This window comes from Paroedura picta, chromosome 7, assembly GCF_049243985.1.
Source record: "Paroedura picta isolate Pp20150507F chromosome 7, Ppicta_v3.0, whole genome shotgun sequence".
In the NCBI taxonomy this organism is placed as follows: Eukaryota; Metazoa; Chordata; class Lepidosauria; order Squamata; family Gekkonidae; genus Paroedura; species Paroedura picta.
The window spans coordinates 112,785,124-112,801,156 of NC_135375.1; the positions used below are offsets into that span (position 1 = coordinate 112,785,124).

At 46.5% G+C, this 16,033-nt stretch overlaps 1 protein-coding gene across 1 annotated transcript in view; it reads right to left on the reverse strand.

Moving 5' to 3' along the window:
- Nucleotides 1-5,444: 5,444 nt before the first annotated feature.
- The window catches only part of LOC143841969 (uncharacterized), a 46,781-nt gene continuing 36,192 nt past the window's right edge, over nucleotides 5,445-16,033 (reverse strand). Inside the window, exon 3 of the mRNA XM_077346519.1 lies at nucleotides 5,445-5,513. Coding sequence (XP_077202634.1) covers nucleotides 5,455-5,513 — 59 coding nt within the window. The 3' untranslated portion in view covers nucleotides 5,445-5,454. The remainder of the gene's footprint in view (nucleotides 5,514-16,033) is intronic.

Sequence of the window (16,033 nt, forward strand, 5' to 3'; positions counted from 1 at the left end):
ATTTCCCCCTGTCATTTCCGACAGAGCCAGTCTGGTAACCAACTAGCAGAATTTATTTACCTGTTCACACAAAGTCGCTTGGATTGGGTTCGGGAAGTATGGCCAAGCAGCTTTTGAGGGAAAGGCCTCAAAGAGAGAGAGAAAGAGAGAGAGAGAGAGTCCTTAATGTATAGAGTCCTTAATCTGATACGTACAACTTCTTTTTTCCCATATGTCTGTTTCTTTCCTGTATGTATGAAACAGACATAAAAATGTGTACTTTTTTAGTACAAATACAAAAGTACAAATAAAAATATGTATTTTTGTTTTGAGAATGAAGAAACAGACATATGGGAAAAAAGAGGTTGTACATATCAGATTAAGGACTCTATACACTGTATAATATAATTAAAAATAGAGATTGATAAGCAACCCTTCTCATCAAATTCTGGACATATTTCTCCTCCTCTTCGAAATCTGAACAATAGTTGATCTTTAATAAAATATTTACTGCTATGTTACCGCTAGATTGATATTTTCATAATTACAGCTCATTCCATTAGGCATCTTATTATCTCTACATTTACACATTAACATTTCAACTAGAATCAGAAACATTATTATACCATGATTCAAAACAAAAATACAATAATACAACATATGTTGTGGGTTGAAAGGCAAACAGTAGCATGCAAATAGTTATTCTACGATTTCTAATTCTTCGTGAGATTATTTATATATTAAAAAATATTTATCATTGTCAATTTAACCTGCTTTTGTAATAGACTCTCCTTCTTTCCTCAAACTTTGAAATTGGTCTTGTTTTTAAATATGTTAATTTTGCCATTACAGCATATTCAGTTATTTTATTATTCAAATCACCTCAGTTTGTGCAAACAATGCCTTTTCATTTTGCTTTATAAGTAATTCTAGCTGCAGTCACCATATATTCAAATATTCTCTTGCAAAATTTTTGGTAATTTGTTGGGCAATATTCCCTGTATTTTTAAGGTTCATAGGGAATTTTAATTTTAATACACTTGGCATGTTTCCATGTATTTCCTTAAAAAAAAAATCAATTTTTTTGCGAGTTCACAACATGCGACAAAATTTCCATCTATTTCTTGACATTTCCAGGATTTTCTATGATAGTTTTAATCCATTTTCTCAGTGTCCTTCAGATATACCATCTGAAAAACATTCTGCAGCAGTTTTCTCTTGACTGGCTGTAAACTTGATTTGTTTCTCCTGTAACTGTTCCCATTGTGACATAGATATTTGCTTTCTAAAATTCTGCATCCATTGAGTCATGCAATTTTCATAATGATCTATGATTCTATGAAACAGAAGAAGTGAAAATTGCATTATTTCATATTTAAGAAGTAGCCTGCAAATCCATTGTAGTAGATGATCTTTTTGTTTGTGATTGTCTGTTCCAACTCAGTCTTTTCTGTTAAGGATTCACCTTCCATATTCATTACTTCATTTATTCAAATTCAAATTAAAAAAACCCTATAATGGCATATAAAACATCATAAGAACAAGGGTAATTCATAATAATTAATTGATAAAAATTACATAGTCTAGATAAACAAATAAAAGAAAATAAAATAAGCAGTAACCAACAGTAGATTCCTCCAGAATGCCCAGCAATCAGTAATTTCCACCAGTTTATTCTTAAAACTAAAGTCTTGAATGCTGAATCCTTCACCTCTGATATCTTGCCAAGCCTTGAATTTTCCTTGAGAATCTGTAACCGCACCGTGGGAACTGTATAAATAAAACAGTAAGGGCTTGGGGGGTGGACGCTGTCCGGGATGGGGGGGGGCAACGATTGGCCCCTGTCCCCGCACTGACAAGCAGAGGGCCCAATCAGGAGGCATAAAGCGCCTCCCTCCGCTTGTCAGTCCGAGGCCAAGGGGCCAATTGGCAGCCACAAGTAGCACGGCTGCCGATTGGCCCCTTGCCCCAGGACTGACCAGTTGAAAAACTTGAATCAGTTTCTCCCATTATGCATGGCAGCAGCCCGCCCACCCCCCAACATGGGCGACCTTTGCCCCAGAATTCCCACCTACAGGGAAGTTAGGCCCCGGTGTCCAGTGGGAGGCCTCAGCCCAGCCACAGGGACAGCCCCTGTGGTCGCGCCGAGGTGCCCACAATACGTGGGGGCTGGCTGGGGTTGGGAGGCCTGAAGCCCTGAGGTCGGGTGGGAGCTGGGCAGTGTGTGTGGGGGGCTTCGGCAGGGCCAATGGACAGGCTCGCCATGTCGCAGATGCGGCGGGGCTATCCCTGGACCTGGCCTGAAGCCCTGAGGTAGCCCCAGAGCCAGACGGGCGCGGGGGCTTCAGCCGGGGCCTGGGCACAGCCTTGCCATGTCGCAGATGCGCCGGGGCAGTCCCTGGGCCCGGCCCAAAGCCCCAAGGTCGTGTGGGAGTTGGCTGGGGGGGGAAAGGCTTCGAGGCCGGCCATCACTAGGGGGGCGGAGCAGGCTTCAGCACAGGTCTCGGAGCCCCGCGCTGAAGCGAGAGGCTGCCCGGCCTACCGCACACACACACTGCCCGCTAGCGCCCGCTGTATTTTTTTTTTACAGTTTAATATATTACTGTAGGTTAAAGAGTCATTTTTGTTTGTTGTGCTCTTATTGTGATAAACTTCTACTGGAGATATCAGAGTTACTAAGTTCTGACATGGGAACCATATTCAGTCCATCTCTCAAAGTATACCTTTGTATTGATTTTAGTTTATTTCTTTATCCATACATGATAATGTAAGCTTTCTTCTAAAAGACCAATTATGCACGAGGCAGGAAATGCAGGGTGGTGGCAACAGGGCAGCCCCAATTGTGCACAATGCTGCTGCCATCCCAGCCCTAGCCTGGCATAGTGCCCCAGAAGGCCCGCAGAGAGAGAATGTGGAATCTTCTGCATTCCCTGGGATACTGTGGGCCCCAGTGGGGGCTAGGTCTAGCTGGCACCTGTAGGGACACCGCACGCCCCTGTCAGCTCTGTGGAGCTGGCTGGGGAGTTCCCCGAACCCCATCTTGGTGGGAGAGCGGCATGCCACTCCCTGCCATCATGTGATGTGGGCCCCAGGCCTCCTGCTCCCCCCCCCCCCGCTACTGCCTTCAGGCAGAGTATTTGGCTTTCCAGCTTTGGCATTTTGCACACGCAATTGCTACTTTGGGGTAGCTTGCAGAAGCTGGGGGATTCCCTCCCCCGTGCATACGCGGGAAGCGCCGGGGCATTCTGCCCCAATACAATGCCTGGCAGCAGCCCAGCATGGCTGCTGCCATGCATAATGGGAGAAACTAATTCCAGTTTTACTATACTTTGTTTTGGAGCTTTAATTCAATCTGCACTCCAGACCAGGTCTTCTGGTTAGTAATATAACTTTATGTTTGGAACTATTAGCCCTCCTCACTTTTTTCTCATATTGAAGTATTCTGAAAGTTATCCTTGATTTCTTGCCATCCCAAATAAATTTGTTTATATGTTTTAGCCACTCCTACCATTTCCTCACTAGAGCATAGGCATTCTTAAATAAGTGAATAATGAAAAAACTTTCTGCATAAAATACTGTTTTCCCAGGAGCAGATTCAAATTTCATGCCCCCTTACCCTGTGGTTTCCAAATCCTCTTTAACAGCAATGTTTTCCTTCCTTCAGACTTCAACTCACAGTTTTCCCATGACAAATTCCTAGGTTTGAATTTGGTTTCCTACTGTGCTGCCATTTTGTAGTTCCTTGAGCAATTTGGTTATTTTCAAAAAGCGTAATCTTCATTGCATTAAATGAATATTTTTTTAATTATAGAGCATCAATTTGACATGGGGACAAATAGGCAGTAAGGTTTCATGCTGCCCTCTCCATGCAATTACTGTCCATTATATTCCTTTCTTTTTTGGGGTGGGTAGGATTTGATGTCATGTGCTTTTATTGTTTTTTTAAATCCCCCCCCCTTTTCTCTTCCCCATAACCCCTGGTGTGCTTTCTTTTTTTCTTCTTCAGAAGACCAATGTTATGATGTTATAACATTACTGCATGTGATGATGACACATTTAGTATGTTTCATAGTTATTGAATTGGTGTACCCATTTCCATGATTGCTACAATACTTCCCACCTCTTTTCATAATGTTATGATGTTATAACGTAACTGCATAGGTACAAAAAAAGAGGTTCTGTTGCTGACAAAGGACATGAAGACACGGTTACATAGCCCCTTTTCAAAGGAAGTGCGGAACACATGGGGAGGGACAGATTGAAATTTTTAAAAAATTCATTAAATAAATGCCCTTTTGTGGAAGCGCGGCCACAACGTTAGAACATCAGCTGGGGATTCAACTCACCAGGAAACAGCATCAAAACTAAGGTGTGGAAAAGTTCTCTGCCAAAGTTATTTCTTCTATGTATATTGGTAGCACGTGAAATACAAAGTTTAATTTTGGAAGTAGTTTAATTTTTATTGCTGTAATTCTACTCAAGCAGGAGATTTTAATGTTTTCCATCTAGATAGATGTGTTCTTATCAATGTCCAGATCTTCTGATAGTTGTTTTAAAAGAGGTTACAGTTTTGTCCAGTCCCAATAATCACTAGGATTGGTAGCTAATGAACATCCTGTAGTCTTTGTAACATTTTCGTCTTGTTGCACTGGGGATTTCATGATCATTTTTGTCTTTCTCCTGTTAATTTTATATTTTGAGGCTCTGAATTCTTTGATATGTTCCATTGCATACTGTAGTGATTTTTGTGGATCCAAAACTGCCAGTATCACATCATCAATTTTTTATGGACCAACCAAAACGGTTTCTAGATATACTCCGTTTTCACAATTTTTCTTCAGTGGTTGATTCCACTGAATGTTTTTTGACTGACATTCCCCACAATACTTTACAGAGCCGGTGGCCTATTTATATATAAAAATTGTTTGATAAGAGTATAAGTAATCAACCACTGAAGAAAAATTGTGAAAATGGAGTATATCTAGAAACCGTTTGGGTTGGTCCTTAAAAAAATATTGATACATAAAATTTATTGTACCAATTGCCTTGGAAAGGTTCTTTTTTTCTCTGTATATGTTTTGAACCTTTCTTCCTTTTTCTTATTGTAGCACCACATCATCAGCATAGCTTTTTATTCTGAGCATAGCTTTTCATTCTGAATTCTGTATCATCCATCCTTATTCCTTTAATCCTTGTATCTTGTCTTATCTTAGGAATTCCGATGCTAAGATAAACAATAGGGATGCCAGGGGGCATCTCTGGCATGTTCCTTTCTCAGCTGGAAATGTTTCTGTGAGTTATCCATTTATTGAAATTTTTGATAGCTGTTTTAAATATATGTCTTGTGTCCAATTCAAAAATTCTGAGCTGCAGTACATATTTCAGGGCTTTTCCGCATATTAGACATTATAGCGTGAAGCCTGCTATAAGGCAAAGCACTAGAATTAATCGCACCTCACTGGCACTCCGCACCTCTCAAGCTGTCTCGCATGTTTCTGGCTGCTTTTCACACATTTTGCATGCCTCACTTGCTTCTGGAAAAGCAAGAAGAGAGAGTAATACGCTTTAGGCTTGTTGCACTTTGGCCTTACTACCACAGTCAATTACTTTAGGCAACCAGTCCCCTTACGGCACTTCTGGTGATTGTTGAATTAAAAAAAAAACATACTTATTCGTTTAAATGCTTATTCACATATCCATAGACGCACAGACACTCGGGGGGGGGGGTGTTCCTGAGCACACAATGAAAATCTTGCATTGGTGAGGCTGTGTTAAATTGTAACCTGTGTGAAATAGGAACCTTATTATATGTGTATCTACAGGCTCAGCGAGGTGTGTGTCCACCTATTTGTTGCTCCAGACAGTTCGCCTTAAAAAAATAAAAATTCCCATCCCTGGGCAGAACAGAGAGGAAGGTGGGTGTGAGGGTGAGACATTGGAGGCGGATGTAGCACTTCTTCGCCTCCATACATTTCTTTTGCAGGTGGCCTGCTGGTTGTCTATTGTGTGATAGTGCTTTATAGGTTGGTGAATTCACTTTTTGCAGTTCCCAAACTAGCACTTTAAAATGGTGGATGTAGCAAGCAGTTTGTTAGCCAGACATGGGAGGTTGACGAAGTCATGCAGAGCGGCCAGAATATAGCATTTTCATGGGGTAAGCATGATGCTATATTTATGGCATGCAGAAAAGTCTTCAAAGTTCATTCATTTAGAAGAGCCAAGTTATATTATCAAATCCTTTTTCTACATTCAAAAATGCACTGCTTTCTTTCTTTATTCACAAATTCCAATGCATCTATTACTGCATTGATACAAATTCCTTTTGACCAGGCTGCATTAAATACAATATATGCTTCCTTAGTTTTTCTGCCATTATTATCTTAACACAGCCAGCGGCGCCACAGGCGCCGCGGACTAAATAAAGCCATAAGGGCTTAGGGGGAGGAGTTAGGGCGGGATCTGTCCGGGATGAGGACGGGTGCCGATTGGCCCCTTCCTCTGGACAGACCATCGGCGGGGCCAATCGGCAGGCGCTATGCGCCTGCCGATTTGCCTTGCCAATTCCCACCCTGGCGAAAAGGGAGCCACTGCGAGCCGCGCGTAGCACGTAGTGTGGCTCGCAGTTGCTCCCTGGCCGGTGGCCTGACGCGGTGAGAGGCACGAAGCGCCTCTTGCCGCGTCGGGCCGCTGGCCGGGGAGCCCCTGGCAGCCGCGCTGTGCGCAACTGCCCTAGGCTCCCTTGCCTAGCGCCTGCTGTATTTTGATTACAGCGGGCTTCATTACTAGTAGCAAATAATTTGTAGTCCAGGTGAGATCACAGACTTGCAGTACCACAAACAGTTCCACAGGGCCTGTAAAATGGAGTTGTTTGACCAGGCCAATGGTTGCGGCTTGGGGTATATTTGATTTCAGCTGGCCTCCATGATTGATTTCTGACCTGATTTCGACCATCTATGAGTAGACTTTATATACTGCTCTCCTTAGACAGGATGCAGAATTGGGCAAGTTATGTTATAGTTATATAGAGGTAATTATTTATTTATTTATGTATGTATGTATGTATGTATGTATGTATGTATGTATGTATGTATGTATGTATGTATGTATTTATTTATTTATTTATTTATTTATTTATAATTGGATTTATATACCACCATTCGCCAAAAGGTCTCACGGCGGTTCACAATAAAATATAAAATCAAGTAAAATCACATAAAATCCCATAAATACCCAATTATTACAATAAAAGATGGCATTCTATTCTATAACTTTCCTCACTTTCCCTGTTTATTTAGAGAGTGGTCAGACATTAATTCTTTAAAATAGAGAGGAGAGAAAGACTGGCCGATGGATTAGGGATCTGGAATGGAATCCGGGCTCTGCCCTGGCCTCAACCATATGCCTGGTGGAAGAGCTCTGTCTTACAGGCCCTGCGGAAAGATGGTAATTCTGACAGGGCCCTTAGCTCCTCCGGGAGCTCATTCCACCAGGTTGAGGCCAGGACCAAAAAGGCCCTGGCCCTGTCGAGGCTAGGCGAACGTCCCGGGGGCCCGGGACAGTCAGTAGATTCATACCCGCAGAGCCCAGAGTCCTGGTGTAGATGTTAATTGTACACCATTCAGGCATTGTACACCATTAATTGTACACCATTCAGGCTTCCTGATCCTGCCCTCTTCTGCCCAGCCACAGGACCTCCGTCTTGAAGGGGTTGAGTTTCAGGCGACTCTGCCTGAGCCATCCAGACACTTCTTCCAAACAACTGGCAAATGTATCTGGGGGGGAGTCCGGCCAGCCACCCATTAGGAGATAGAGCTGGGTGTCATCCGCATATTGGTGGCACCCTAGCCCATAACCCCGAACCAACTGGGCCAGAGGGATCATGTAGATATTGAACAACGTGGGGGAGAGTACCGCCCCCTGCAGAACCCCACAGGGGAGCTTGCAGGGATCCGATAATTCATCCCCCACTGCCACCCTCTGCATCCGGTTCCGGAGGAAGGAGGCCAGCCATTGCAGCGCAGTCCCCCTAATTCTGGTCCCGGCGAGGCGGTGAACCAATAGCTCGTGGTCGACCACATCAAATGCAGCCGACAGATCTAATAACACGAGAATGGCGGACCTGCCTCGATCCAGCTGGTGTCGAATATCATCCGTCAGAGCGACCAGCGCAGTCTTCACCCCATGGCCAGGACGGAAACCAGACTGGTATGGGTCGAGGGCCGAAGTTTCCTCCAAGAAAACTAGGAGCGGGTCTGCTGTGGCCTGCTCTACTACCTTCCCTAGAAACGCAAGATGTGAGACAGGGCGGTAGCTGGCGGGGTCCCGCCCATCCAGCAATGTTTTTTTCAGCAGAGGGCGAACCACGGCTTCCTCAAGCCCCCCGGGGAACTCTCCAGATGTCGAAGAGAGGTTGATAATCTCCCTCAGGGGCCTCCTATCCGTTGGTCACCCTGTTTAAGCAACCAAGACGGACAGGGATCCAAGGGGCACGTGGTAGCCCTCACTGATCCTAGTAACTTGTCCACTTCGGTTAAAGAGAGCTGCCTAAAGCCATCAAACACTAAACCCCTCGGTGCCCACGGAGCTTCCAGTTCACTAACTGTATCAATAGTGGCAGTTAAGTCGCGGCGGAGTGATAGAACCTTATCCGTAAAATAGCTTGAAAATGCCACACAGCTCAGATCCAATTCCCTTAATTTTGGGCGCCCTTCTTCGAGGGCGGTAAGTGACCTAATCACTCTAAACAGTTGTGCCGGGCGAGAGCTTGCGGACGTGATTTCCGTAGAAGTCTTGTTTCGCCTCTTTCACCGCATTCTTATACGCCTTCATAAGCATGCGATGAGTTGTCCTTGTCACTTCTTCACGAGTCTTCCTCCACACTCGCTCAAGCCGTCTCACTTCCTTCTTCCTCTCCCGGAGCTCCTGGGAAAACCACAGAGCCTGTTTGAGGCGAAGGCGGAGAGGGCGCCTAGGAGCAATTTTGTTGATAGCGGCCATCAGGCGGGACTGCCAGTCCTCCACCAAGGCTGACAACGAGTTGCTGGAGGGCATTGGGTCCCGCAGGACATTCAGGAATCTCTGGGATTCCACTCTGCGAGTGGACCAAAATATGTCCAGCACCCAAACGGGGAGGGGGTGGCATCTTAAGTCGAGCCTTCAGGGCATGGTGGTCTGACCATGGAACAATGTTATTTGCCACCAGATATACCGCTACTCCTGCGCCAAAGATCAATTCGAGGGTGTGACTGGCCTGATGAGTGGGACAAGCAACAAATTGTGAGAACCCCAGTTTCTCCATGGCAGACACCAGGTCCAGGCCATGTCCTGAAGGCGGCACATCTGCATGGACGTTGAAGTCCTCCAGGATCAGAAGTCTTGAGTACTGCAACGTCCAGGCAGCCACCGCCTCCAGTAGGTCTGGCAGGGAGTCCAGCGGGGCAGTGAGTGCTCGGTACACCAACCAGATCACCACGTTCTCGACCGATTCCCACTCTAGGCTGACACACTCAATCCCCGGGATCGAAGGCGCAGGGAGGGACTCTCTGACCAAGATTGCCACCCCCCTTCCCTCCCATGGAGCCAGGGTTGATACATCCCTACGTTAATAAAACAAAGCCAACCACTTTTTGTCTGGTTGTTTCTCCCAAATGTCAAGGGACCAACTTCTGTGTATTTGCAGAGATCCAGCTCTGGAGGATTCATTCCATTATGTCTTAATATGTCCCCTGTATAAAATATATAGACTAAATATATATATTTATATTTATATATGTATATATGTATATATACAGACTAAAATTCTCAAAGGATTACTAAACGGTTTAAATTTTAATTCTGATTCTGAAAAAATTAGCTTTTTAAATGGTCAGACACTGACTCTTATGCTATTCATAGAATGTTTTTGTTAGCTTTGGCAGCAAAGAAACCCAAAACTTAGGAGGTTTTCAAGAGAGCAATTACTTAGAAATCTTAAGAATGGGTGATATTTAATAGGAACTGTTTTCGAATTGTGCAGAAATGGTTTAGTTTTCTTCATTGTACTACTTTATATTTTTGGAATCTGATATATTTTTTTTATATTCTGTAATGGCCTTTGGCTACACAAATGAAAGTAGAAGTGTCAAATAGTCCCCGTGGAAATGGGCCTGATATGAGGGGGGGGGGAAAGGACTCCGTGTTCTCTCGTCAAGGGACTGGTCCAGGTGCCTGCATTTACACCGCAAAATTAGAGCTTGCACATGCAAGTCTGAGAAAGACAGCCTTGAAATGTTATTAATGAGAAAGACCCCTCCCATCCAGGTTTGACAGAGACCTCCTCGCCCCCAGCATGCAATGAGCTGTGTACACAAGGAAGGAAATAACGAGCTAGCCTCAGGCAGGCAACAGGACGGCTGGTGAAGTGGGAAGTTGGGCCTAATCACAAAAGGGCAATTTGGGTGCCTGCCAATGAAACGAGGACTGGAGAAACCTGACTCCAAAGCCAGTTGAAGGAGACGCGCTCCATCCCAAATGGGCCACTTCCCACCCTAACACCTAAACCAGGAGTAGCCCAACTGCGGCCCTCCAGATGTCCATGGACTACAATTCCCATGAGCCCCTGCCAGTGAACACTGGCAGGGGCTCATGGGAATTGTAGTCCATAAACATCTGGAGGGCCCTGGCCTAAACCTACATTCCTGTTGGTTGACTCCTTCAATGTCCTAAATCCTTCAAGGTCCTAAAATGGATCAAAAGAGGTCCTCATACTCTGAGGAATGCCGTCACCATGGGCAAACCAAAGGGACATTTCGGTCAAAGAAGAGCATATTTGCATTAAGTCTAAACCAAGAAAGGCCATGCTCAGTGCTGAGGGAAGAGCTGGAGGCTGTGAGATGTTCTTGGACTGGGGGACCAGCAGTCTGGCCAACTGTATATCTTGTGACCCACCTGCCAAAGCTAAGCCAGTGCTAATGGACCAAGGCTGGCCAGGCTTGGTACTTTTGACAGACAGAGTCCCCACGACTCTAATCAGTCCATCTTTGCCTGCCTCCGCATCCTGACCCTGGTGTGCCGTGGTGGTCTCCAGTCCAAGTGCCAACCAGGGATGGCCCTTATGAGCTTCCAGAGTCTGATGGGATCAGGCTGGTCTGAGCCATGCAGGTCAGGTCATCTAGAGCAGGGGTAGTCAACCTGTGGTCCTCCAGATGTCCACGGACTACAATTCCCTTGAGCCCCTGCCAGCATTTGCTCATGGGAATTGTAGTCCATGGACATCTGGAGGACCACAGGTTGACGACCCCTGATCTAGAGACCTGCTTCTGATAAATGTTGAAGCATTTATGAAGCAAGAATTATCGCTGTGCCTTATACTGGAGGCTGTATGTTTTTTTCACCTACCTGCCATGCTCATTCCTTTCAACCTTCAACAGTAACTTGGAAACCAGAAGACAAAGTTAGCCTAATGTTGAAACATTTTTTTTCAATGGCACCTTTAAGGCCAACAAGGTTTTATTTGGGGTACCAGCTTTAGTATGCCTGCACATAAAAACATCCCCAGAATTAAAATTGTTTGGTCTTAAAGGTGCCACCGGACTCAATATTTGTTCTATTGCTTCAGACTGACACGACTACCCAAATAAAAACCCCGGAAAGTTGACTGTCGTATCCAGAGCCATAAGTTCCCTGTCTGAGGGATGAAATTTTCCTTCCCCTTTTAAAATGGAGCTTGGTCACTCCCTCCCAGAGTTCTATGGGCTCTGATGGGCTGATGATTACTGGGATTTGCACAAGGCCAAACTCACAAAGATTGTTTCAGATTCCTGGAGAAGAGGCAGGACACTGGGGATGATGGCCACAGCCATGACCCTTGCCGGAAGCACCGTCTGAAAGGAAGCCCACAGGGGGCTCCTCAAACGTAGCTGCCACAAGCATTGGGTTGTAACTGCCTGGGGTGAATCTGCAGTAAGGTGTGGGTGGTCTTACATCCTCGTCGTTGTGGAGCAAAGTTTGAGGCCTTCCTCCCATCTCAGTGGCCCTTTGGTTGGAGCAACAGTCACTTCACGTGCAGGAAGGCAGGCTTCCAAAGTTGGAAGAAGGCTCCTCCTCGCCGGGCTGGATTCACCCCACTGTGACTAGAGTTGGAAGGGATTGGGGTCATCGTGATGCACATCATAGTAGGCTTTCGGGCAGTTTGGTGTAGTGGTTAGGAGTGTGGACTTTTAATCTGGCGAGCTGGTTTCGATTCCCCGCTCCCCCACATGCAACCAGCTGGGTGACCTTGGGCTCTCCACAGCACTGATAAAGCTGTTCTGACCGAGCAGTTATATCAGGGCTCTCTCACCTTCACTTACCCCACAGGGGGTCTGTTTTGGGGAGAGGAATGGGAAGCTACTTTGAGACTTTTTTGGGCAGAGAAAAGCAGCATATAAGAACCAACTCTTCTTCTTCTTCTTCTTCTTCTTCTTCTTCTTCTTCTTCTTCTTCTTCAGTGAGTGTGAGCCTGGAATTCCACCACCACATGGAACAACCCCTTTTGCCCTTTCTGCACTCACTACTGTCAAAGATTCCTCTATGACCACGGCAACTTCCTTTCCAGTTGCTTCATTTTTGATGCCACAAGGTCAATCAACCAATCACTTCCCCCATCCCTTTCCCAGTTGACCTCCATGCTTGTCTGTTGGGGAAGGAACTTTCCTGACTGGACAAGAGTGCCTGGTTAGTGTGACTTATGGCAGCCCTCTTTGTGCAACAGATGTGTGGCATTCCAAGAGAGCAGCTGTACCTGGCTTGGGGATCCACTGGAGCAGGGGTAGTCAAACTGCGGCCCTCCAGATGTCCATGGACTCCAATTCCCAGGAGCCCCCTGCCAGCATTCGCTGGCAGGGGGCTCCTGGGAATTGGAGTCCATGGACATCTGGAGGGCCGCAGTTTGACTACCCCTGCACTGGAGGGACGGACCACATCTGCTTAATTCCACCTGTTAGTTACAGGGCTTCTTTTAGGGGGGGAATTCCAACTGTAAAGCAGCCCTATTTCTGTTGGGCTTGTCCTGGCAGACCCCTGCTGGACAACTTTGGATTAGTCTGTCAACTCCAGAGTTTTCTATCTAAATGCCACAGTTCACTCTGCATCCCCCCCCTCTATTTCACACAAATCTTTTAAAATTATTATTATTTAATTTTTAGACCGCCCTTCTCCAAATAGGTCTGAGGGCGGTTTACAACATAAACAGTTAAAACACAATAAAATCCCCATAAAACCCCCAATTAACATCAACAACAAGATGTCAGACGCACAGGAAACTCACAACAAAACTTATTCAAAAGAAAATAGTTTTATTGATTAGCACTATACGCATTGGACTGAAAGTCAAATCTGACTCGAAGCCAGATTTGCCTCAGCTTATCAATACATTTCTCCCGCCCAAAACTTGACAGTTCCCAAGGAGGGGGGTTAGTGAGAAAAGACATATGTGAAACAACAACAGGATTCCAAACTCCCATCCTTGAGAGAATTGACAACAACCCTGTGTGCCCATAACAAGATAAGGTTAGAATAACATCACTACTCTATTTTATTGCTACAAACTACAAGGCCGGGGCTAGCAGGCGCCAGGTTCAATTAAGCAGTATAACTGACATGGAGGAACTCAGGCTAATTTATGACAGAGATTCTACAATCCTGACATCTGTCCATGGACGAGAGGGGGTGGGCTGTGGTTGCAATAGCCCCTTTTTCTTGCCTCCAACCGGTTTTGAGGCAATACAAATAGGGCATCCCTGCACATATTTCTCCACATCTTTGCGCAGGGACGGCCACCAATATTGTCTCCTGACTAGGTGCAGAGTTTTTACAAAACCAAAGTGTCCAGCAGTTTTTGCGTCGTGGCAAAGTTTCAAAACTTTTCCCCTGGCCGCAACAGGAACAAAGAGTCTCTCGCCCTTAAAAAAGAGCCCCCCCTTCTCAGTCAGATCAGGGCGGAGGGAGCAAAACTCCGGATCTTGTGACATCTCCTTCTGGACCCAGCCCCCTGGGATGGGCGTATCAGTCTTTACGTGGCTGCGCGTCACGGCGGCCATCCCTAGTTGGGCGGGGGTGAAAACGGTGTCCACCAATGGGTCTCGTTTGCTGTTGTACTGGGGCAGGCGTGATAATGCATCTGCCAAAAAGTTCATTTTACCCGGCAGATGCTTTAGGGAGAAGTTGAAACGGGCGAAAAACTCTGCCCATCTCATTTGCTTGGCGGAAAGCGATCGGGGCTGCTTAAGTGCCTGAAGGTTTTTATGATCCGTCCAGACTACAAATGGGATCGCGGATCCTTCTAGCCAATGCCTCCAGGTGGAAAGGGCCAATTTTACTGCAGCCGCCTCTTTTTCCCAAATTGCCCAATTTCGCTCTGCCCCCGAGAATTTCTTTGACAGATAGGCCAGCGGGTGTAACTTTCCGTCCTCCCCCTCTTGGAGGATCACGGCCCCCATTGCTACGTCCGAGGAGTCTACTTGTACAGTAAATTGCTTAGAAGGGTCAGCATGGGCCAGTACGGGTTCGGACGTAAACAATAACTTTAGTTTGTCGAATGCGTTTTGACAGGGGGGAGTCCACAGAAGGGGCGTCCCCGGGCGGCTCGCCGTTTTTCCCCCTTGTTTGGTTTTCAACAAGTCAGTGAGGGGCAGCGCCACTTTGGCAAAATTGGGGATGAAAGTCCTGTAAAAATTAGCGAACCCTAGGAAGCTTTGCAGTTGCCTCCTGGTGCGGGGAGGTTCCCAAGCCAGCAAGTCACGCACCTTGCCAGGGTCCATCTCAATCCCCGCTTGGGAGACACGGAACCCCAGAAACTCCACCGCATCGCGGTGGATCTCACATTTAGACAGTTTAGCAAACAATTGGTGCTTTCGCAAGCGGTTGAGCACTTCGCGTACCAGATCAGCATGACTCTCAACATTCTCAGAATACACAAGAATATCATCAATGTAAACCAACACCCCTTGGTACAATAAATCATGCATAATTTCATTAATCATATTCATGAACACGCCCGGAGCGCCGGCGAGGCCGAACGGCATTACGGTGTACTCAAATTGCCCCAGGGGGGTGTTAAAAGCCGTTAGATATTCGTGCCCCTTCTTGATCCGAACTCGGTAATAGGCTTCCCTCAAATCCAATTTCGTAAAAATTCGTGCCTTCCCCAAGTGGCCCAACAAGTCTTTTATCAGGGGGAGCGGGTAGGCATTGCAGGTGGAGACCGCATTCAACCCACGGTAGTCAGTACACAAACGTAGCGAACCGTCCTTTTTTTTTACAAAAAGGACCGGGGCCGCCAATGAAGATGTGGCCGGTCTAATAAAACCCCTCGCCAAGTTCTTATCCAAAAATTCCCTAAGCTCCGCCATTTCCCGGGGGCTCATGGAATAAAGTTTGGCTTTGGGGAGTGGTTCCCCTTTCTTTAATTCAATGGCACAGTCAGTTTTACGGTGGGGGGGCAGTTGGTTGCACTCTACCTCCGCGAACACATCAGCAAAGTCTCGATACTCAGGAGGGAGCGCTGTCCCCCCCGATCCCAAAGCGGCCACAACCCCCGTCAGTGGGGAATCCCGCGGTCGAGCGTGCTGCTCGCAGGCGGGAGAGGTAAAGTCCACGGTCCCTTCTTTCCACTTCACTAGGGGGTCATGTTCCTTCAGCCAATCCAACCCTAACACACAAGGGAAGGCAGAATGAGGGGCTACCAAAGGCTGGATTTGCTCCCAATGTTTTTTTATGTCCAAGTCCATTGGGCGCGTTTTCGCCGTGGCCTCCCCTCCGGGAGCACATTTCCCATCCAATTGGGTGATGGGCAAGGGTTCCCTCAGTGGCACCTTTCCCACCCCCAAAGTCTCGGCCAGTGCCGGGCTCACTAGGGATTGGGTGCACCCTGAGTCCACGATACACCGGACTCCCACTGTTTTCCCCGACTTGGGGTTGGAGAGCTTGGCAGGTAGGAGTAGTAAGGGGGAATCACTCACCACGCGTTTGCCCCTGTTGGCGGCCTGCTGGCGGGGCGCCTTTACAGCAGACCGTCCTCGTTTCCCGACTGCTCCTC